Source organism: Delphinapterus leucas, chromosome 17 (assembly GCF_059928025.1).
Source record: "Delphinapterus leucas isolate spDelLeu-1000000601 "Yukka" chromosome 17, BTC_Dleu_Yukka2, whole genome shotgun sequence".
Lineage (NCBI taxonomy): Eukaryota > Metazoa > Chordata > Mammalia > Artiodactyla > Monodontidae > Delphinapterus > Delphinapterus leucas.
In genome coordinates, this window is record NC_143145.1 from 15,448,637 (window position 1) to 15,465,663 (window position 17,027).

The 17,027-nt window shown below is 44.7% G+C and overlaps 1 protein-coding gene across 2 annotated transcripts in view; it reads right to left on the reverse strand.

Annotated features, from left to right (window-relative positions):
* Positions 1 to 17,027, reverse strand: part of FER1L6 (fer-1 like family member 6) — a 134,166-nt gene that overhangs the window by 88,081 nt on the left and 29,058 nt on the right. For both annotated transcript variants that reach the window (XR_016388312.1, XM_022554020.3), the window contains exons 10-14: positions 13,034 to 13,383; positions 8,828 to 8,936; positions 7,896 to 8,067; positions 3,911 to 4,031; positions 1,273 to 1,373 (exon numbers count right to left, since the gene is read on the reverse strand). Coding sequence is in view for 1 of the 2 variants with exons in the window: in XM_022554020.3 (XP_022409728.3) it covers positions 1,273 to 1,373; positions 3,911 to 4,031; positions 7,896 to 8,067; positions 8,828 to 8,936; positions 13,034 to 13,383 (853 nt within the window). In the remaining variant the exon portion in view is untranslated. The remainder of the gene's footprint in view (positions 1 to 1,272; positions 1,374 to 3,910; positions 4,032 to 7,895; positions 8,068 to 8,827; positions 8,937 to 13,033; positions 13,384 to 17,027) is intronic.

The following is a 17,027-nucleotide window of genomic DNA, read 5'->3' on the forward strand; positions in this document are numbered from 1 at the left end:
GAAAGAAAGAGAGAAAAAACTACATATTTATTTCTTTGCTTTCTTTTTTTTAAGTAAAAAAGGCTTGGGTAGTTGAGAGATTAGGAAAGACGAAACTTACAAAGCTGAACACAAGAATCTATTAATTTTTTTCTTTCCATCACATGAATAGCCATTCCTTTTCCACTGATTCTATTATAACAAATTCTCATTATTGCTCACGTCTTGACCCAATTCATCAGGTTGTTTCCTTATGGGGAAGGCAGCCTCTAAGATGGCCCCAATGATCCCCACCTCCTACTCTTCTTGCCATTGTGCAATTCATCCCCTTTGAATGTGCACTGGTCCTAGTGACTTGCTTCTAACAGAAGACATCAAGACTGATGGGATGTCACGTCCAAGATTAGGTTATAAAAGACCGTGACGTCCATCTTATTGGCATGTTCTCTCTGACTCCTCTTTCTTACTCATTCTGATGCAGTCAGCTGCCATGCCGTGAGAGGTAGCTTGGAGAGGCTCACGTGGCAAGGAATTGAGGATGACCTCCAAACAACAGCTAGCAGGGAACTGGAGTCCTCAATCATCCTCAATCCAACAGCTCATGAAGAACTGAATTCTGTAAATGTCCGTATGAGTGATCTGGGAAGTGAGTCCTTCCCAGTCGAGCCCTGAGGTAACTGTAGCCTTAGTCAATGCCTTGATTGCAGCCTGGGAGAGGTCCTGAGCCAAGGACCCAGCTAAGCCACACCTGCATTCATGACCCAAGAAACTGTGAAATAATAAATGTGTAAGCCACTAAATTTGAGGGTTATTGTTACGCTGTAATAGATAACTAATACACCCTGTTTTTTCATCTTTTATTATATTGTCTACCTCCTGGAATAAAAGTCATTAATTGGTGCTTATTAATGTGGTGTATAAAAAATTCTATTAAATAGCATTTGATATAATTTATCCATCTACTTGCCAAATAGTTGTTGAGTACCTACCAGATGCAAAGAGCCATGCTGGACACTAACACTACCAGCATTTTTCTTGTTTCATAAAATGTCTCTGCAGTCTTTCTTTTCTTCTCTTTTCCTTTGTTTCCCCCCCTTTGCTTTATGTTTTAGTTAAGTGTCAGGAAGCAGTAGTGAGCCCACAGTTGCAGCTAAATTACTGAACAAAATTAAGATGGATATAACACTATTCAATGCCCATATGAATGCATGTAAAATCGACCATTTTCTAAGGTAGTTAAAAGCTGATTCCATATCTGCTGAGCTACCCAGATGACAGCTGTCTCTGCAGTACCTGCTTTGACTGACAAAGTCAGTGAGCACCATCTTCATTTTCTCTTCCGGGGCTTCCTCTGAAATCTTAATCAGTTCTTTCACTTCCTCTATACCTTCATCCTGCAAACAAACCACAGAGGTGGGGGGATGAGAGGTGGGAATGAGACACCATAGTGGAGATACTGATTCTAACACCCACAGAAATAATATCGAACTAATATTTTGTTTTGAAAATGAAGGAATATATCTCTTGTTTTTTCGTGTATGTCTGAACAGGGAAATGCTACTGCATTCTAACTTCGAACCTTCCTTTCTTAACTGGAATTGGCCCAGATTCAAGTCTTCTCCTGTGTTGCTCAAACTCATTGTTTCTGTCCCAGATTTATTCCATTTATTTAGAATCTACCTTGTGAGGGAAACCTAATGTCATGGGAAATACCTAACAAAGTAGAGTAAATTAGATAGAATTATCAAAAACTTCAAAAGCAATGTTCATGCCAGTTTGTTATATAGGAGTACGACCACACTGGATAATCCCCGAAACTAACAGGCTATCAATTCTTCTGATTATGGGTTTTTTTATCATGGGTGGGGTGTTGAGGGAAAAGAAGACAGGTTGTATATGACATTGGCTATATGCTTGTGTACTTAATCATTGTACTTTTCCTTTGGATCCTAAATTCTAGGGTTCCATTTCATGACTTGGAGGAAAATGGCACCCAAGGGGCAGTGTACATGTCACCACTGCTTTGCTAGAATTTACAACAACAACATCCTCCGTCACATGCCTAGGGACATATATTTCCCTCTTTCCCCCTTCACTATAAGTACAGGCAACACTGTGGAGCGGTTAAAGGTTTAGGCTTGGGAGTCAGACTACCTACGACATCCAAATCCAGGCTTTATCAGGTGACCTCACCCACTTCTGCCCAGTTTCCTCATCTGTAAAATCTGGTAATAATGGTACCCACCTATAGCCCCATAGGGAGATGTGAACTTCTTCAAACCGTGCTTGGTGCTTAGTAAACATTCAGTCAGGTTAGCCATGATATGCCACGCATGGCAGGGATCCTGGCTCTGAGAAAGAATTAGAAACAAGTGCTCAAGGCTACTATGGCCTCTAGGGATAAAAAAATTCTGATTTGTTTGTTCAAGCCTTTTAGAAATAAACTACTTTGTCTGAAGGAGAAGCAAGACCAGCCGTAAAAAGCGAGTCCATGGCCTCCCCATGGCGTGACTCCAAACCCAGACTCCATGACCGCTTTCAGACTCCGTCTCCATGATGCCTGCAATCCCCATGGCCAGAGGCAATACTGTGTTTTGTTTTGTTTTAATTAATTATATTTTTGGCTGCGTCGGGTCTTCGTTGCTGCATGCGGGCTTTCTCTAGTTGCGGCAAGCGGGGGCTCCTCTTCCTTGCAGTGCGCGGCCTTTTCATTGCAGTGGCCTCTCTTGTTTGCGTAGCACGGGCTCTAGGAGCGCGGGCTTCAGTAGTTGTGGCTCGCGGGCTCTAGATTGCAGGATCAATAGTTGTGGCACCCGGACTTAGTTGCCCTGCGGCATGTGGGATCTTCCCAGACCAGGGCTTGAACCCGTGCCCCCTGCATTGGCAGGCGGATTCTCAACCACTGCGCCACCAGAGAAGCCCCCAATACCGTGTTTTACGTAATTGGAGACAGAATTATAAAGCAAACGGGAGAGAGAAATGTGTGCTTTCCTTCGTGTGGGTTTTCATGGAATGAGAGGGAACAGACCAGGGTCCCCTGGTGAGGCACAGTGGGACAGAGAGGAGAGGACACTGCCCATGAGATGTGTGGGCTGGAAAGAGGAATGTGGAGTAAACGAAAAGGAATCACAAAGGGAGGGAGATACCAAAGGAGCAGTGTTTCCAGGTTTTCTTCCCCCGCTCCACCTGGCAGGGGTTGGGTGGGACAGCCTAGTATTTTTCACATATAGGTGCTGTTTTAAATACTTCCACACATTCAATTCCTCACATAATTCTGAAGGAAAAGAGCAGGATATGATGGAAGAGGGTAAAAGGGAGCGAGTAAGAAGGTTTCTCTGAGGAAGTGCTTAAATATGAGCCCTAGAGGTTGACTGGGCTTCACAGGAGAAACATGAAGGGGAAAAGCAGCCCTGACAGAGGGAACAGCATGGAGGTGGCTAGGAGGCACAGAGGAGCCTGGTTTCTTTGAGGCACTTGAAAGGAGACCAGCGTGCTTGGAACACAGTAAGGAGGAAGAGCACGTGAGACGTAGGACTGGAGAGGTGTCAGGGCTTGAACTTGGAGGAATTGTCCACCGTGTTTAGGACTTAGCATTTTATATTAGTTGAAGCTAAGATCTATCAATTTTGTGAGAAAGCTGTCCATCCCTTGCCTTTGGAGATTGGGAAAGTGGCCTATCCCTAGGTCCTATAACAGTTAGAAGCAGAGCAGGGATTTGAATTTGGATAATTTGATTTAAAGTCAAGGGATTTTGCAAAATGTATTCTCGTTCCCCTGGGTCCGTGTGGTAGGAGCCAGGTGTCCTCCAAATGCAGCAGCCTCAATTCACTTGTATTTAAACTGAGGTCAAGACCCTCTACTGGGTGGAAAAAAATCCCCTTTGCCTCCAGCTTCCCAATATTCAAATCCATCACCTGTCAGAGTCACCTACCAGGAGGTCCGCCATTTTCTCCAGCATGTTGGACCAATGCAGCCTAAACGTCTGGTCTCCCCAAGAACTGATGAAATAGACACAGGGCTTCTTGGCCTCGAATGGCAAATAGTTGTAATTCCTGGGAAAACACATTAGGTCTGGAAGTTAGTTGGTGATCAGTGTTTTTCAGACAATCCCAGTAACCTGTTCATGTTTGTATGTTCTGGGTGGGTTGGGGGAAGGGTGACAACAAAATAGTCAAACTATTAATTCCATCCATAGCCTTTACTTGGGGATCCATAGACAATAAGCAACGAACTGCTATATGGCTACAGCGGTGAGGTAATAACAGCTACCACCCTCTGACCCAGGGCAAAGTTTAGAAATGATCTCACAAGAGGCAAGGCAAGCCCTCTTCAAGGAGAAATTCTCTTTCCAATTGAGAGAAGAGAGAAAGGAGAAAAACTAACATCTTTTTCCTTTTAAGGTCTATATGCTGGGCCCTGACTGTGTAAGGATCAACCGAGATAACAGATGTGAATGTATTTTATAAACTGAAATCGCTAGAGAAATCTAAGAGGGTAATAATATTAATGAAGATGAAGTCATGTGCTTCAAACTAAACGTCAGCATCCCATGGCTTGCCGTCCATTCATCCATCCATACAAAATGTACTGTTGCTGGGCATTGGTGCCGGTAATGCAGATGACCTGCTTGACTAAGCAGGGATGAGAGGGATGGCAAAGTAGCTGGAAGGGGAGCTGTGGAGCCAAAGAGAATGGCTGATGGCGATGGTTGGATGTGCTTAAATGATGATAAGAAAAAAGTTAAGAGGATGAGACTGAAGACAGAAAAGAAGGAACTAACCGGTAGAATTCAGTTCCCAAGGAGGAAAGGGATGGATGTGAAAGCAGGGAAGATGGGAGAGGTGTAGCAAAAAGCTGAAGTTCCCTGACTAAAGACAGCGATATTCTTAATGAGGTTTGCCCCCAGCCGCCTGTAATTGTCCCACAAACACCCGGGTCTGTGTGAAGAGAAACGTGGAAGGCAGGCCAGTCTTGTCATGGAGGCAACAGACAAATTGTGTGTGTATGTGCATGTGTGTGTATGTTGTGTGTGCACATGCGTGCATGTGTGTGTGTGGTGGTCTATTAGAAAATCCCCCAGTTCAGCTGCTACCACCCTGGCTTGCCACTATGTGGACAGAGCCTCAATATAGTGACAGGAATATAAAGCCCCAAAACACCAGCATGGCATCTTGGTCTCTTTGAGCCAGCCTGTCAGGACTAATGTGAGGTCCATCTGAGGGTTCCGTAGAGCTCTCATTTCCTCTCAAACCCTTCCCATACTACATCCCCTGACATCCCCTCCAACAGTCAACAACGGGCTAGTCTAACAAGGTGGGGATGTTTTCACTGCCAAAAGGATCCCGGCGAAAGGATGCAGAGTACCACTGAGAGTCTCATAAAAGCCTCCCAGAGCTGCAGATCCTGTTCATTGATGTCCTCAGTTTCGAGACTGGACAGAGAAGCCATTAAAGGGCTGGGAAGTTTGGGGTCCTTTTTGGTGCGTGTAAAGGAGGGTGGCTGCCAGGGACCCATAAAAAAGACCCCAAAGAAGGTGGCCTGTGGGAGGGGGAGGGTGGTCCATGGGAGAGACAGGATTTAGAAAATGTAGGCCATGCTCAAAAATTATTATTTTCACTTACTGCTTCCTACTTTGTCCCAGACAGTCGCTTTCTGTCCCTTAAGCTCGTTGTCGCCCTTTAGGATGTCGCCCTTGTTGTGACCTTTCCCAACTCTTCACCTCCTCCACTGCCCCCCTCTACCCACATAGTACCCTGTGCCCAACCCAGTTATAGCATGTCCTTAACTCATTCAGAAACAGTCATGAGCGTCTACTATGTGCCTGGCATGGAGATGAGCAGATCCAAAGGTGAACAAGACACAGTCCTTTGCCCTCAGGGTACTCACAGTCTAATAGGGAGACAGACTAGTAAAAATATCTTAATGCAGTGTGATTAATGTTTGATGCAGGTGAGTAGAGAAGGTCCAAATAAGACTTGGGATTCAGGGAAGGGAACTTGAACTTAGTCTTGAAAGGTAACAGAAGCAAGCAGTTCTGAGGAGGGCGCTTGTTGCCTCTGGCAGAAGGAAGAGCGTGTTCAAAGGCCCAGACATGGCAAACCACAGGACCCATCTGGGGAATGGTGCTGTGGGAACGCTGGGGTTTGGGGAATACCCAGAGGTTATCGTAGAGAAGTGGGTAGGGATCAAATCAACAAAATATGTGCTCTGGGCTTCCCTGGTGGCGCAGTGGTTGAGAGTCCGCCTGCCGATGCAGGGGACATGGGTTCGTGCTCCGGTCCGGGAGGATCCCACACGCCGCAGAGCGGCTGGGCCCATAAGCCATGGCCGCTGAGCCTGCGCGTCTGGAGCCTGTGCTCCGCAACAGGAGAGGCCACAACAGTGAGAGACCCGCGTACCGCAAAAAAAAAAAAAAAAAAAAAAAAAATGTCCTCTGAAATTAATTCTGAAAGCCACAGACAGCGAATGTATAATGTCAATCAGGGGACTGGGGAGTTCAGATAGATAGTTCAGTGAATTTCTTGAAACAGATCCAAGCCAGGTAAGAGGTGTTTAAAATAATTGAGGCCAAAGGTGCTGACAGGCCAGATTCAAGAAATGGCAATAGAGAACACACTGGAGAACTCGAATTGACCAGACTTCATCACTAATTGGATACGGGTAGGAAGGGAAAAGTGAACACTTGCCAACTTTCTGATTTGTGGCTTGGAGGATGCAGACAATGTTATGACCAGTCTCTGAGATGGGAAAGATAGGAAAAGGGGCAAAGTTGTCTGTGAAGACAATGAGTCTGGTGAATAATCCAGGGACCCCCAAATGGAGGTGTTTGGACCTGCTGCTCAGGAAAGAAGCCCGTCTGGGGAAATAGATGTGAGACTCATTATTCTAACAGTGGTCGGTAAGCCATGGGTTCGTGCCCAGAGAGAGAAGAGCGAAGACTGAAGAGAACTAACGATGTGGTTCCCATCCCCTTACACGTGAACAGGGAGAGCCATGTTCTCTTATGACAATCCAGTGAGATCATATTTTTTTACTCATGGCATAAAGCTCAGAACACAGAAGAATTTCTCTACGTGTGGCTTTCCCTTCTCATAAACTATTTGGTTGACAACACTTTCTTAAGACAGTTCTATAATTTCACTTCTCTTTGCATGTTGAAATGTTACTTGGATTAACGATCAGTGAGGGCACATGTAGGTGCCCCAGCAGTTTTCTGAAACGGTCTTTTCTGGTGGCTGACACTCATTTTTGAGTTCTTCAGTTTGATGGTGGGCAAAAATAAGATAATAAATCATGTATCTAATAATTCCACCAACTTGAGTTTACATTATATTCAGATGACTATAACAACTGTTAATAGGATTTGGGATTGAAATTTTAACATCTGACCTTCCTACCTTGCTATGCTTCAAAGTTACAGAATGAATGGAGCTTCAGATATGATAATAATAACCATCATCATTGCTCTGCCCTTACATGAATCCCCTGGATGTGTCGTTTGGAGAGCTGTCAACATGTTACTAAGAATTCAGGAGAGTGGCACTTACCATGTTGCCCTTGTTTGCACCTTGTTCTTTTTTTTTTTTTTTTTGTGGTATGCAGGCCTCTCACTGTTGTGGCCTCTCCTGTTGCAGAGCAACAGGCTCCGGACGTGCAGGCTCAGCGGCCATGGCTCATGGGCCCAGCCGCTCCGCGGCATGTGGGATCTTCCCGGACCAGGGCACGAACCCGTGTCCCCTGCATCGGCAGGCAGACTCTCAACCACTGTGCCACCAGGGAAGCCCTGCACCTTGTTCTTATAAATAAGATAAAGAATGTTTCCAGTTTTAGGGAAGAACTGAATCAAACAGTCCCAGAAATTGGTCAAGCTTCTACTGTCAGAAACCCCGGCTACTCTCACCTGCTGTGTCTCCTACCTGTTCCCTTCTGTCACGAGTGGCTTCTCGGGGTGAGTGGTGGAGACCATGGGCATGGCTGCGTCCCCTTCTCCTTCATGCAGCAGTGGAAGAGCATCGTCTTCCGCTGGGTCAACTGACTTCTTCCTATTCCCATGATGCGATCCCCCATCAATCAAGTTCCCAAAGTTACCTGAAGAGCCAGTAGCAAGGGGAGAAGGGCCAGGTGTCAATAAGCAGAATCAGGCTGCTTGGCAGAAAGGATCCAAGTTTATGTCTTCCCAGGGCAGGGAAATAAGCTCTCAGCATGAAGGCAGAGTGATGGGCAGACCAAAGAAATAAGATTAACAATGACACTAAGCCATCATCAACATACATCTTAGGGTTTTTTTGTAAAAATTACTTAAGTTACAAATTAACTGGATTCCATCTCCATTTCCTTCTGCTCCACTGATGGAGAACTTCCCAAATATAAATCAAGACCTTCTCTGATGGAATGCTCTTTCTTGGAGTGGTTTTCCCAGATGTACATCAGTCCAGGAAGATTGCTGGGAGTTATAATAACAGCACCTATTATATGTGTGGCATGTTGCATGCATTAACTCATTAAACCCTTGCAACAGCTCCATGAGGAGTTATCATTATACCCATTTTATAGACGAAGAAACTGAGACCCGGAGAAATTAAGTGAGCCTAGGGTAAGGGAACCAGAATTAGTAGTCCAAGTCTGTCTGAATGCAAGGTTTATATTCTTAATCCTGTTTTGTAAGTATGAAAATAAATCTATCCCTTACATATTAACACCAGAGTGGATAAGGATTTATTCATTTCTTCCTGAGGTGCAAACCTCCAGCAGAGTGCTACCATCTTCACGTAACACACTAATTCATTTATTTAAGAGGTAGGTATAAAGTTCATGCCATGTGCCAGGCGCCGTGCTTGTCTGCACTTACCAATAGAAACTTCAAAGCTAATGGGTTTATCTCCAATCCTCCGGTCAATCATGGTAGCTTCAAAAAATGCTCCAAAGAGTAAAAATTCCTCTTGTTTTTCTGGTACAATCTATAGAAAGAAAAAAATACATTAGACAGGGCTCCCTCTTTTTTTAGCAGGAGGAAGCTGAATTAGTGATGCCAACCCGGTCCAAGGTAATTTATAGAAACTTGAGTCTTGGTGTCAGCCTGAAATGGCACATAGTTTCCCCTCTAATCAGACTGGGAGAAACCAGGACCTACAAATTGCAAATCCAAATTCAGTCATTTATCTAGAATGATGTAGTCTCCACCTCCTGAGCTTCAACCTTACAATCAAATTTCCTTTTATTTTAAAGGTAAGCTTGGTATACATATCTTTCTAAGAGGTTGATTGTTCAAGGAGCATGTGTAGCTGGGACACCACATGACACAGCATCACATTTTTGAGCGAAGAGGCTGAATGAGCTGGATTTATAGTCTGTTCTTTCTGGTTTTACCCTTGGACTTATTAAACTCAGCAGAAAAAGCAATAGGGTTCATTTAAGGAAATAAAGCTGTCGTGGCTTCATAGATTAAGAGCTCCCTTCAATCAAGAGCCCTGACCTGTATTCCTCTCTCTTTTTTGAGACCCTTCCTTCACACACGAGCCTCCTGTGCTCTTGGCATCAGCAGGAAATGTTTCTATTGACCAGGAAATGTGGGACAGGGTGGGGACCTAGTGCTGGCTCTTAGTCACAGAGCACACACCACTCCCACCTGCCACCACTGTGTCCCTTGGCTGTAAGCCAGCCCCTTATCGTGCCTTCGTGGGGCCAAGTTTACTATCTGGGAGGAGGTTAAAAACCACTCAGAGACCAGAAGGGAATGGAGGCCATAGAGCCTGGAAGAGGGACAGCAGGTTCCAAGGCCAGCCAATCCCCTCTTCAAATCCCAACTCTGCTACTTCCTAGCTGTTGACTTTGGGCAAGCCATGTCCATTGCCCGGGTGTCATTTTCCTTGTCTGTGAAATAAACATCATAGTAGGACCCACACAGGGAAGAAATGAGATCATCCATGTGCAATACCTATTATAAAGCCTACTCATATCAATGCTACAAGTGGCAGTCACCATAAGTATTTCAACTATAATTCATGTCTTAATCCCACCCACCCTTCAAGGTCCAACCCAAATGCCTCTTCTTCTGGAAGCATCCATTGACTCCCTGAGTTAGAAAAATGATGATGGTAATGTTTACAGAACTCTTACTATGTGTCAGGTGTGGTATGAAGAATTTTACCTACATTACCTCATGTAATTCTCATAACTATCCTAGGAGGGGGATCTTTCTATTATACCCATTTAAAGATGAAGACACTGCAATTCCGTGAAAGATTAAGATATCTGTCCAAAGTTACTAAACATGACTAATACTTATAGAGCACTTACTACGTGCCAGGCTCTAATAAGCACTTTGCTGTATTAATTCATTAAATCCTCACTGTGAGCCGATGAAGTAGAGGTTGTTATTGGAAATAAACCTAAGGAGCTTATGTCACTTGCTCAAAGATTCAAACAGAGGGAATGTTTGTCCAGAGGCTGGGGCAGTGACCACTGCACCATACTGCCATGTCTTAAACCCAGCTGTCTTACTTGGGAGCCCAACATTTTAATCATTATACGGCACTCACTCCAGGAAATAATAGCACTTTCTCTGTCCCTACTTATCACACTTATCACTTTCCACTTCCTGTATATTTATTTTGTATGTCTTATCTCCCTTTCTATAACCATAAATTTCATGGAGTCAGACTCTATTTTTATTCCTTCCAATGCTGAGGATTTAAAAATGAATACGAAGTTTGACCTAAGGGAGAAAAGCTTTGATGGTGGTGATGAGGGTGAGTTTTGAAAGCCAGCAACATGGGATTTCATTTTTCCAGATATGCAATGAGAGTAAGGCTGCAGCAAAGGTGATTAGAGCTGGAGGACCCTGGAGAGCTAAAAAAGAAGAAGATGCTGCAGAAAAGGGATGTTACCATGTTGGTAAGGGCAAACTCTGAGCTGTTGAGACTCTGGGAAAGGGAGGAGCCCAGTGTGGTGGTTTTAAAATATGTCCACAAATTCTTGGAAAATCTTCCCCTTAAAAGGTGAAGGCTAATTTCCGCCCCCCACCCCTTTCAGCATGGCCTGGACTTGCTGCTCATTTCTAACAATTAGAATGTGGCCTAAATGTCAGGGTGTGACTTCCATGGATTTGGTCATAAAAGACATAGCAGTTTCTGCCTTGCTCTCTCTTGGATCACCCACTCTGGGGGAAGTCATCTTCCACGACGACACTCGAGCAGCCTATGGAAGGGTCCGTGTAGTGAGGAACTGAGGCCTCCTGCCCACAGCCATGTGAGTGCGCCATGTTGGAATTAGATCCTACCGCTTGAGTCAAGCTTTCAGATAAGTGCTGCCCCTACCAACATCTAAATGGGAACCTCATGAGAGATTCTGAGCCAGACCCACCAAGCTAAGGTATTCCCAAGTTCCTCACCCACAGAGGAAATAAACATTTGTTTATTTCGTGCTGCTAAAATTGGGGGTAATTTGCTATACAGCAATAGATAACTAATAAACACAGCAAGGAACTGACCACAAACCAGAAAGCCAAGATTAAGAGAGGAGGGAGGAGAAATAAGGGTTTGAATGAAATAAAAGTTCGAATGAAATAAGGGTCTGAATTTTCCCCCTCAGATCATGCAATAGCCAAGATGGCCCCCTGGCCTTGTAGAAAAATGGATGCTCTACCCCACATAAGTTCCCAGTCACCCTGGCTTTCTGCTAGACTTTACTTTTTCAGATGACCTCAGCAAAATATCTTGAAGATATTGACTTAGGTTAAAGAAATCTTCAACTAGCCCCTTTCCACTTTGCAGCCTCTGTTTAGAAAAGAATGGGACATTCAACAGGGACAGATACAGGGGATATCAGTTTAGGTGGCCACTAAGCTACCCACAATTTTTGGCAAAGTCCAAAAAAAGTCAAGCAGGGTGGAGAGCTCTGAATAACCTTCCCCTGGTGGTGGGAGTAAACCATAGAAACACACTGGTAACCACAGCAACAGCAAAGGTATTGCCTGCTCACCATGGATGTGCTAAGAACTCTGCGGACCATTTTACAACTATTCCCTCATTCACTCCAGGAGGTGCCTACGACAGAGGGACCATTACCACCCCATTCTGTTGATGAGTAAACTGAAACACGGAGGGGTGTTAGTATCAGAGCCATGAATAGGACCAATCCCCAAGATTTCCAACCCTGAGCTACAACCTCTCCCCCGCACTGTTTCTTAAGATTTATTAGCTCCCAGCAGTAAAATTAAGTGGCTCTTCCAAAGCTAAGGTGACCCACATACTAAAAATCCTTCCATCTGTCTAGTCTCTACCAGGAATGGACAGCTCAGGAAGACTGGCCATTACCTCCCTTCCCCCATCTAAAATTATTGTCTGGATGACCTGAGAAACCCACTCCCAGAGGTAGAATCATCCAAGCTATAATCTACCCACCAAAACATAAAATTCCTTCGTTTGCAACTACAAAGTACTATTGCTGAACTAAACAATTGAGAGGATATTCATGGTTTGTATTCCTCTTGGAGCCCCAGATCTCTCTACCATAACACAGAACTGGGCTAAAAGATGCTGCTGTGCATTATGTTGAATCACAAGCAAAGATAACCATTCCTTCCAGCTGTGATTTCCCCACAGCCGTGGTGGGGGGGGGCAGGAGAATAGGTTTCTCACTTTCTTTCATCCCACAGCTTGTCACCCACTCTTCTTCCTCTTCATCCCTCATCCCACATTATCTCACATCCAGAGCGTACGTTAAGCTCACAAAACTAAACAAAATTAGGCCACGGATAGACTTCAGTCCATCACCCCACCACCCACTCCCACCAGCTCCCCCAGAGCACTTTTATTTCTCTTTTACTTTGGTTGCCATGGGAATCCGTATTTGGGGGGGACACGGATGGAATGTATCATGAGCAGATGGCTGTGATGTGAGCAGGAAGAGGCAGAGGACCAGCCCCGGAATACATGAGCCAACACATGTTTTGGAGGGGCAGTGTCACCTCTGCGGGTCTTTGGAAGCCTGTGGCAGGTGCTGTCCCTGCTCTGGGCTCAAATCACAGACGCGGTGGAGCAGCGCTCAGACCTACCTCCAGAGGCGCATCGAAAGGCTCCACCTCGACCTCTGTTGAGTTGGTTTTGTCTGAAGCCTGCTGGGCTTTTCCATCAGTTTTGTCACCCTTGTCTTTACTTGAGCCTTTGGAAGATTTGGAGTCTTTGTCCTTTGAAGACAGCTTGAGCTCCTTGAGTGCCTTGGAGAATTTAAACTCTTGTGTCCCTCCCGAGAGGATCTCCACAGCAATCTCCACCAAAATTCTGCCCCTGAACGACACGCCTTCTCTGAAACCTTCATTCAATTCCTGGTAGTCTTCCATCAGACTTTGGCTCCTGGGTGAGCCATACAGGTTAATCCAGGCAGGTCCGAATGTGGGTAGAAAGCCTGTAAAGATACCAAGCTTCAGTCGCCTAGTTATGCTTTCAAGCTGTGGCTATTTTTTGCTTTATGAAAATTGTGCACATTCATTTAGAAATGTAAAATATAAAGAAAAGACAAGAGAAAATATTTACAGAATATCCTGCCACGGGGAGTTCCCTGGTTGCCTAGTGGTTAGGATTCTTGGCTTTCACTGCCATGGCCCAGGTTCAATCCCTGGCTGGGAAACTGAGATCCCGCAAGTTTTTGGCATGGCCAAAAAACAAAACAAAACAGAAAAGAATATCTCGGACTTCCCTGGTGGCACAGTGGTTTGATCCCTGGTCTGGGAAGATCCCACATGCCACGGAGCAACTAAGCCCGTGTGCCACAACTACTGAGCCTGTGCTCTAGAGCCCGCGAGCCACAGCTACTGAGCCCGCATGCCACAGCCACTGAAGCCCACGTGCCTGAACTACTGAAGCCTGCTCACCTAGAGCCAGTGCTCCGCAACAAGAGAAAGCACCGCAATGAGAAGCCTGCACACCGCAACAAAGAGTAGCCCTCGCTTGCCTCAACTAGAGAAAGCCCGTGCGCAGCAACCCAACGCAGCCCAAAATTAATTAATTAATTAATTAAAAAAAAAAGAATATCCCATCACCAAAAGCCACAACCACAACCACCATTTTGCTACAATCCTTTCTAGTCTCTCTTCCATGCATGTCTACGCTTGTTCACAATTGTAGTAAGACTATTAATGCCAACTTGCTTCCTCATCTGTTCACTCATTGATCGAACATTTATTGACTCCTAACATGTGCCAGGCATCATGGTAGACACAAAACACAGAGCCCAGTAGAGAATAAAGCAGATACAAACATTAAACAAATAAATATTCACATCACATTACAAATGCTATGAAAGAGACGTATCTTGGGCAGCAAGGACACAAAACAGGTTGGTGTGGCGTGGAGAGAGGAGTTAGGCAGAGAGAGAGGAGACAGAGTTCTGGGCAGAGGGAAGAGCACATGGCAGTTGGAAAGGGGCTTGGAGATAGAAGGAACTGGAAGAGAAAGCCAATGTGGCTGGAGTCCAGAGAGTGAGCAGGTGAGAAGAGTTTGGAGAGGTGAGCGGGTCTCGGGAGGCTTGATAAGGATTTTGGACTGTATCCTAGAAATTATGGGAATATTTTAGAGGGGTTTAAGCAAAGATGTGACCTAACCGGTTGTGTGTTTTTAAGATCACCCTGGTTACTATGTGATGGGTTCTAAGGACAGACGTGGGCCGCTATATGTAAAATGGGTAACCAACAAGGACCTACTGTACAGCACAGGGAACTCTGCTCAATGTTATGTAACAACCTAAATGGGAAAAGAATTTGAAAAAGAGTAGGTACATGTATATGTATAACTGAATCACTTTGTAGTACACCTGAAACTAACCCAACATTGTTAATTAACTATACTCTGATATAAAATAAAAAGTTAGAAAACAACTAAATAAAGTGCTAGGGCAAGTCCCGAATCAGTTATCTTCAAAGGTGGAAACAGAAGTCCATGCTGGTTTGATTTTGTTTTGTTTTCTGTTTTGTTTTGCATTCGTTAGTTTCCTGTTTTAGTACCATGTTTTTGTCAAGACTTTAGCTTTTCCCCTAAGACAGAAATAAGTAAATAAATAAATAAAAATTTAAAAACAAAGAATGGATGTGGGCACAGTGGTTCAAGCACTACTTCTCCATCAAAACTCAAGACGTGGGCTTCCCTGGTGGCGCAGTGGTTAAGAATCCACCTGCCAATGCAGGGGACACAGGTTCGAGCCCTGGTCTGGGAAGATCCCACATGCCACGGGGCAACTAAGCCCGTGCACCACAACTACTGAGCCTGCACTCTAGAGCCCACGAGCCACAACTACTGAAGCCCCTGCGCCTAGAGCCCGTGCTTGGCAACAAGAGAAGCCACCGCAACGAGAAGCCCGCGCACTGCAACGAAGAGTAGCCCCTGCTCACCGCAACTAGACAAACCCTGCGCACAGCAACGAAGACCCAACACAGCCATAAATAAATAAAATAAATAAAATTTTAAAAATTTATATTAAAAAAAAAAACTGAAGACAGGGGTGGCTTGGACCAGGGTGATGGTAGTGGAGATTGAGAGAAGTAAATATTCTGAGATATGTTCTAAGTGTAGAACTGAAAAGGCCTGCTGATCTTAACTTACTCTTAGCATAAGTAGTTCCCCTTCTTAATACAGAGCATCTGGGAAAATATACAGTGTCTATGCAAACATCTCTTTGACAACAGAATATTCCATTTTGACAGGCAGTATATAGCATGGTGGTCCTGAGCTTGACTGCCTGGGTTCAAATCTCAACTCTCAGGTCTGCCATTTTCAAGCTGTGGAAGTTTTTTAACTTCCCAATGCCACGGTTTCCTCAATTGTAAAATGGGGGTGCTAATAGTACCTATCTCACCTATCAAGATTAAAAGAGATAATATTAAGTGCTTCACACAAGTCTTTAAGAGATGTCTAGAATGTTAGCCATTACTCTTAATAAGTATATATATCATAATTTGCTTAACAATCCCCTCGCTTTTTGACTAGGAGAAGTTTCCATATGCTTTATTGTTATCAATAGTTTTATGCCTGAAAACTTCCTCTCTCCATTCCCCCCCGTCCCCCTCCCATGGCCCCCGATGTCTACTTTTTAAACCATTGTTATACATCTCCCTGAACCCACCAAGATGTTTCTGAAAAGTTGTGGGTAACGTGTTTGTTTTTTTTTTAATTTATTTATTTTTGGCTGCGTTGGTTCTTCGTTGCTGTGCATGGGCTTCTCATTGCGGTGGCTTCTCTTGTTGCGGAGCATGGGCTCTAGGTGCGTGGGCTTCAGCAGTTGCAGCACGCAGGCTCAGTAGTTGTGGTTCATAGGCTTAGCTGCTCTGAGACATGTGAATCTACCCGGAACAGGGCTCGAACCCGTGCCCCCTGCATTGGCAGGTGGATACTTAACCACTGCGCCACCAGGGAAGTCTGTGGGTAACATGTCTACGTCTGGTTGAGAAATCCTGTAGGTGGACAGAGTGTGCTTTCTGCAGAAAGAAATCCTGTGGCAAATCCTCCCACATCATGAATATTTAAACAGTAGATATTTATCAAGGCCTTTCTATGCTGTCACTATGTGCAGGGCACAAAAATGTGTAAATCTCGTTCTCTGCTTAAGCCACGCCTTCAGTATAATGTGTGTGTGTGTATACACACACACATACACACATATACACAAATATATACATTGGTCAATGCAAATTTGTAGTGCAGAGGAAGACTGCATTGGGATTTAAAAAAGGGAAGGTAGATTGGGGTATTTAGAGAATTAACAGGTATTAATTTAGGTTTTATAAATAAAGAGCTTTATCTTGGGTGAAGACTCCTTTGCCTGACTCTGTGGATTAGCTGGGACTCTCCATTCTTGCCCTGGCTCTCTGAGTGCAGTCAGCAGGACCTCCCTGAAATATTCATGCTCTTGAGTTCCCATTGTGAGTTGAGGGCACCATATTTTTTGGACCATTTAAACACGTAAAAACCGGGACTTCCCTGATGGCACAGGGGTTAAGAATCTGCCTGCCAATGCAGGAGACACAGGTTCGAGCCCTGGTCTGGGAACATCCCACACGC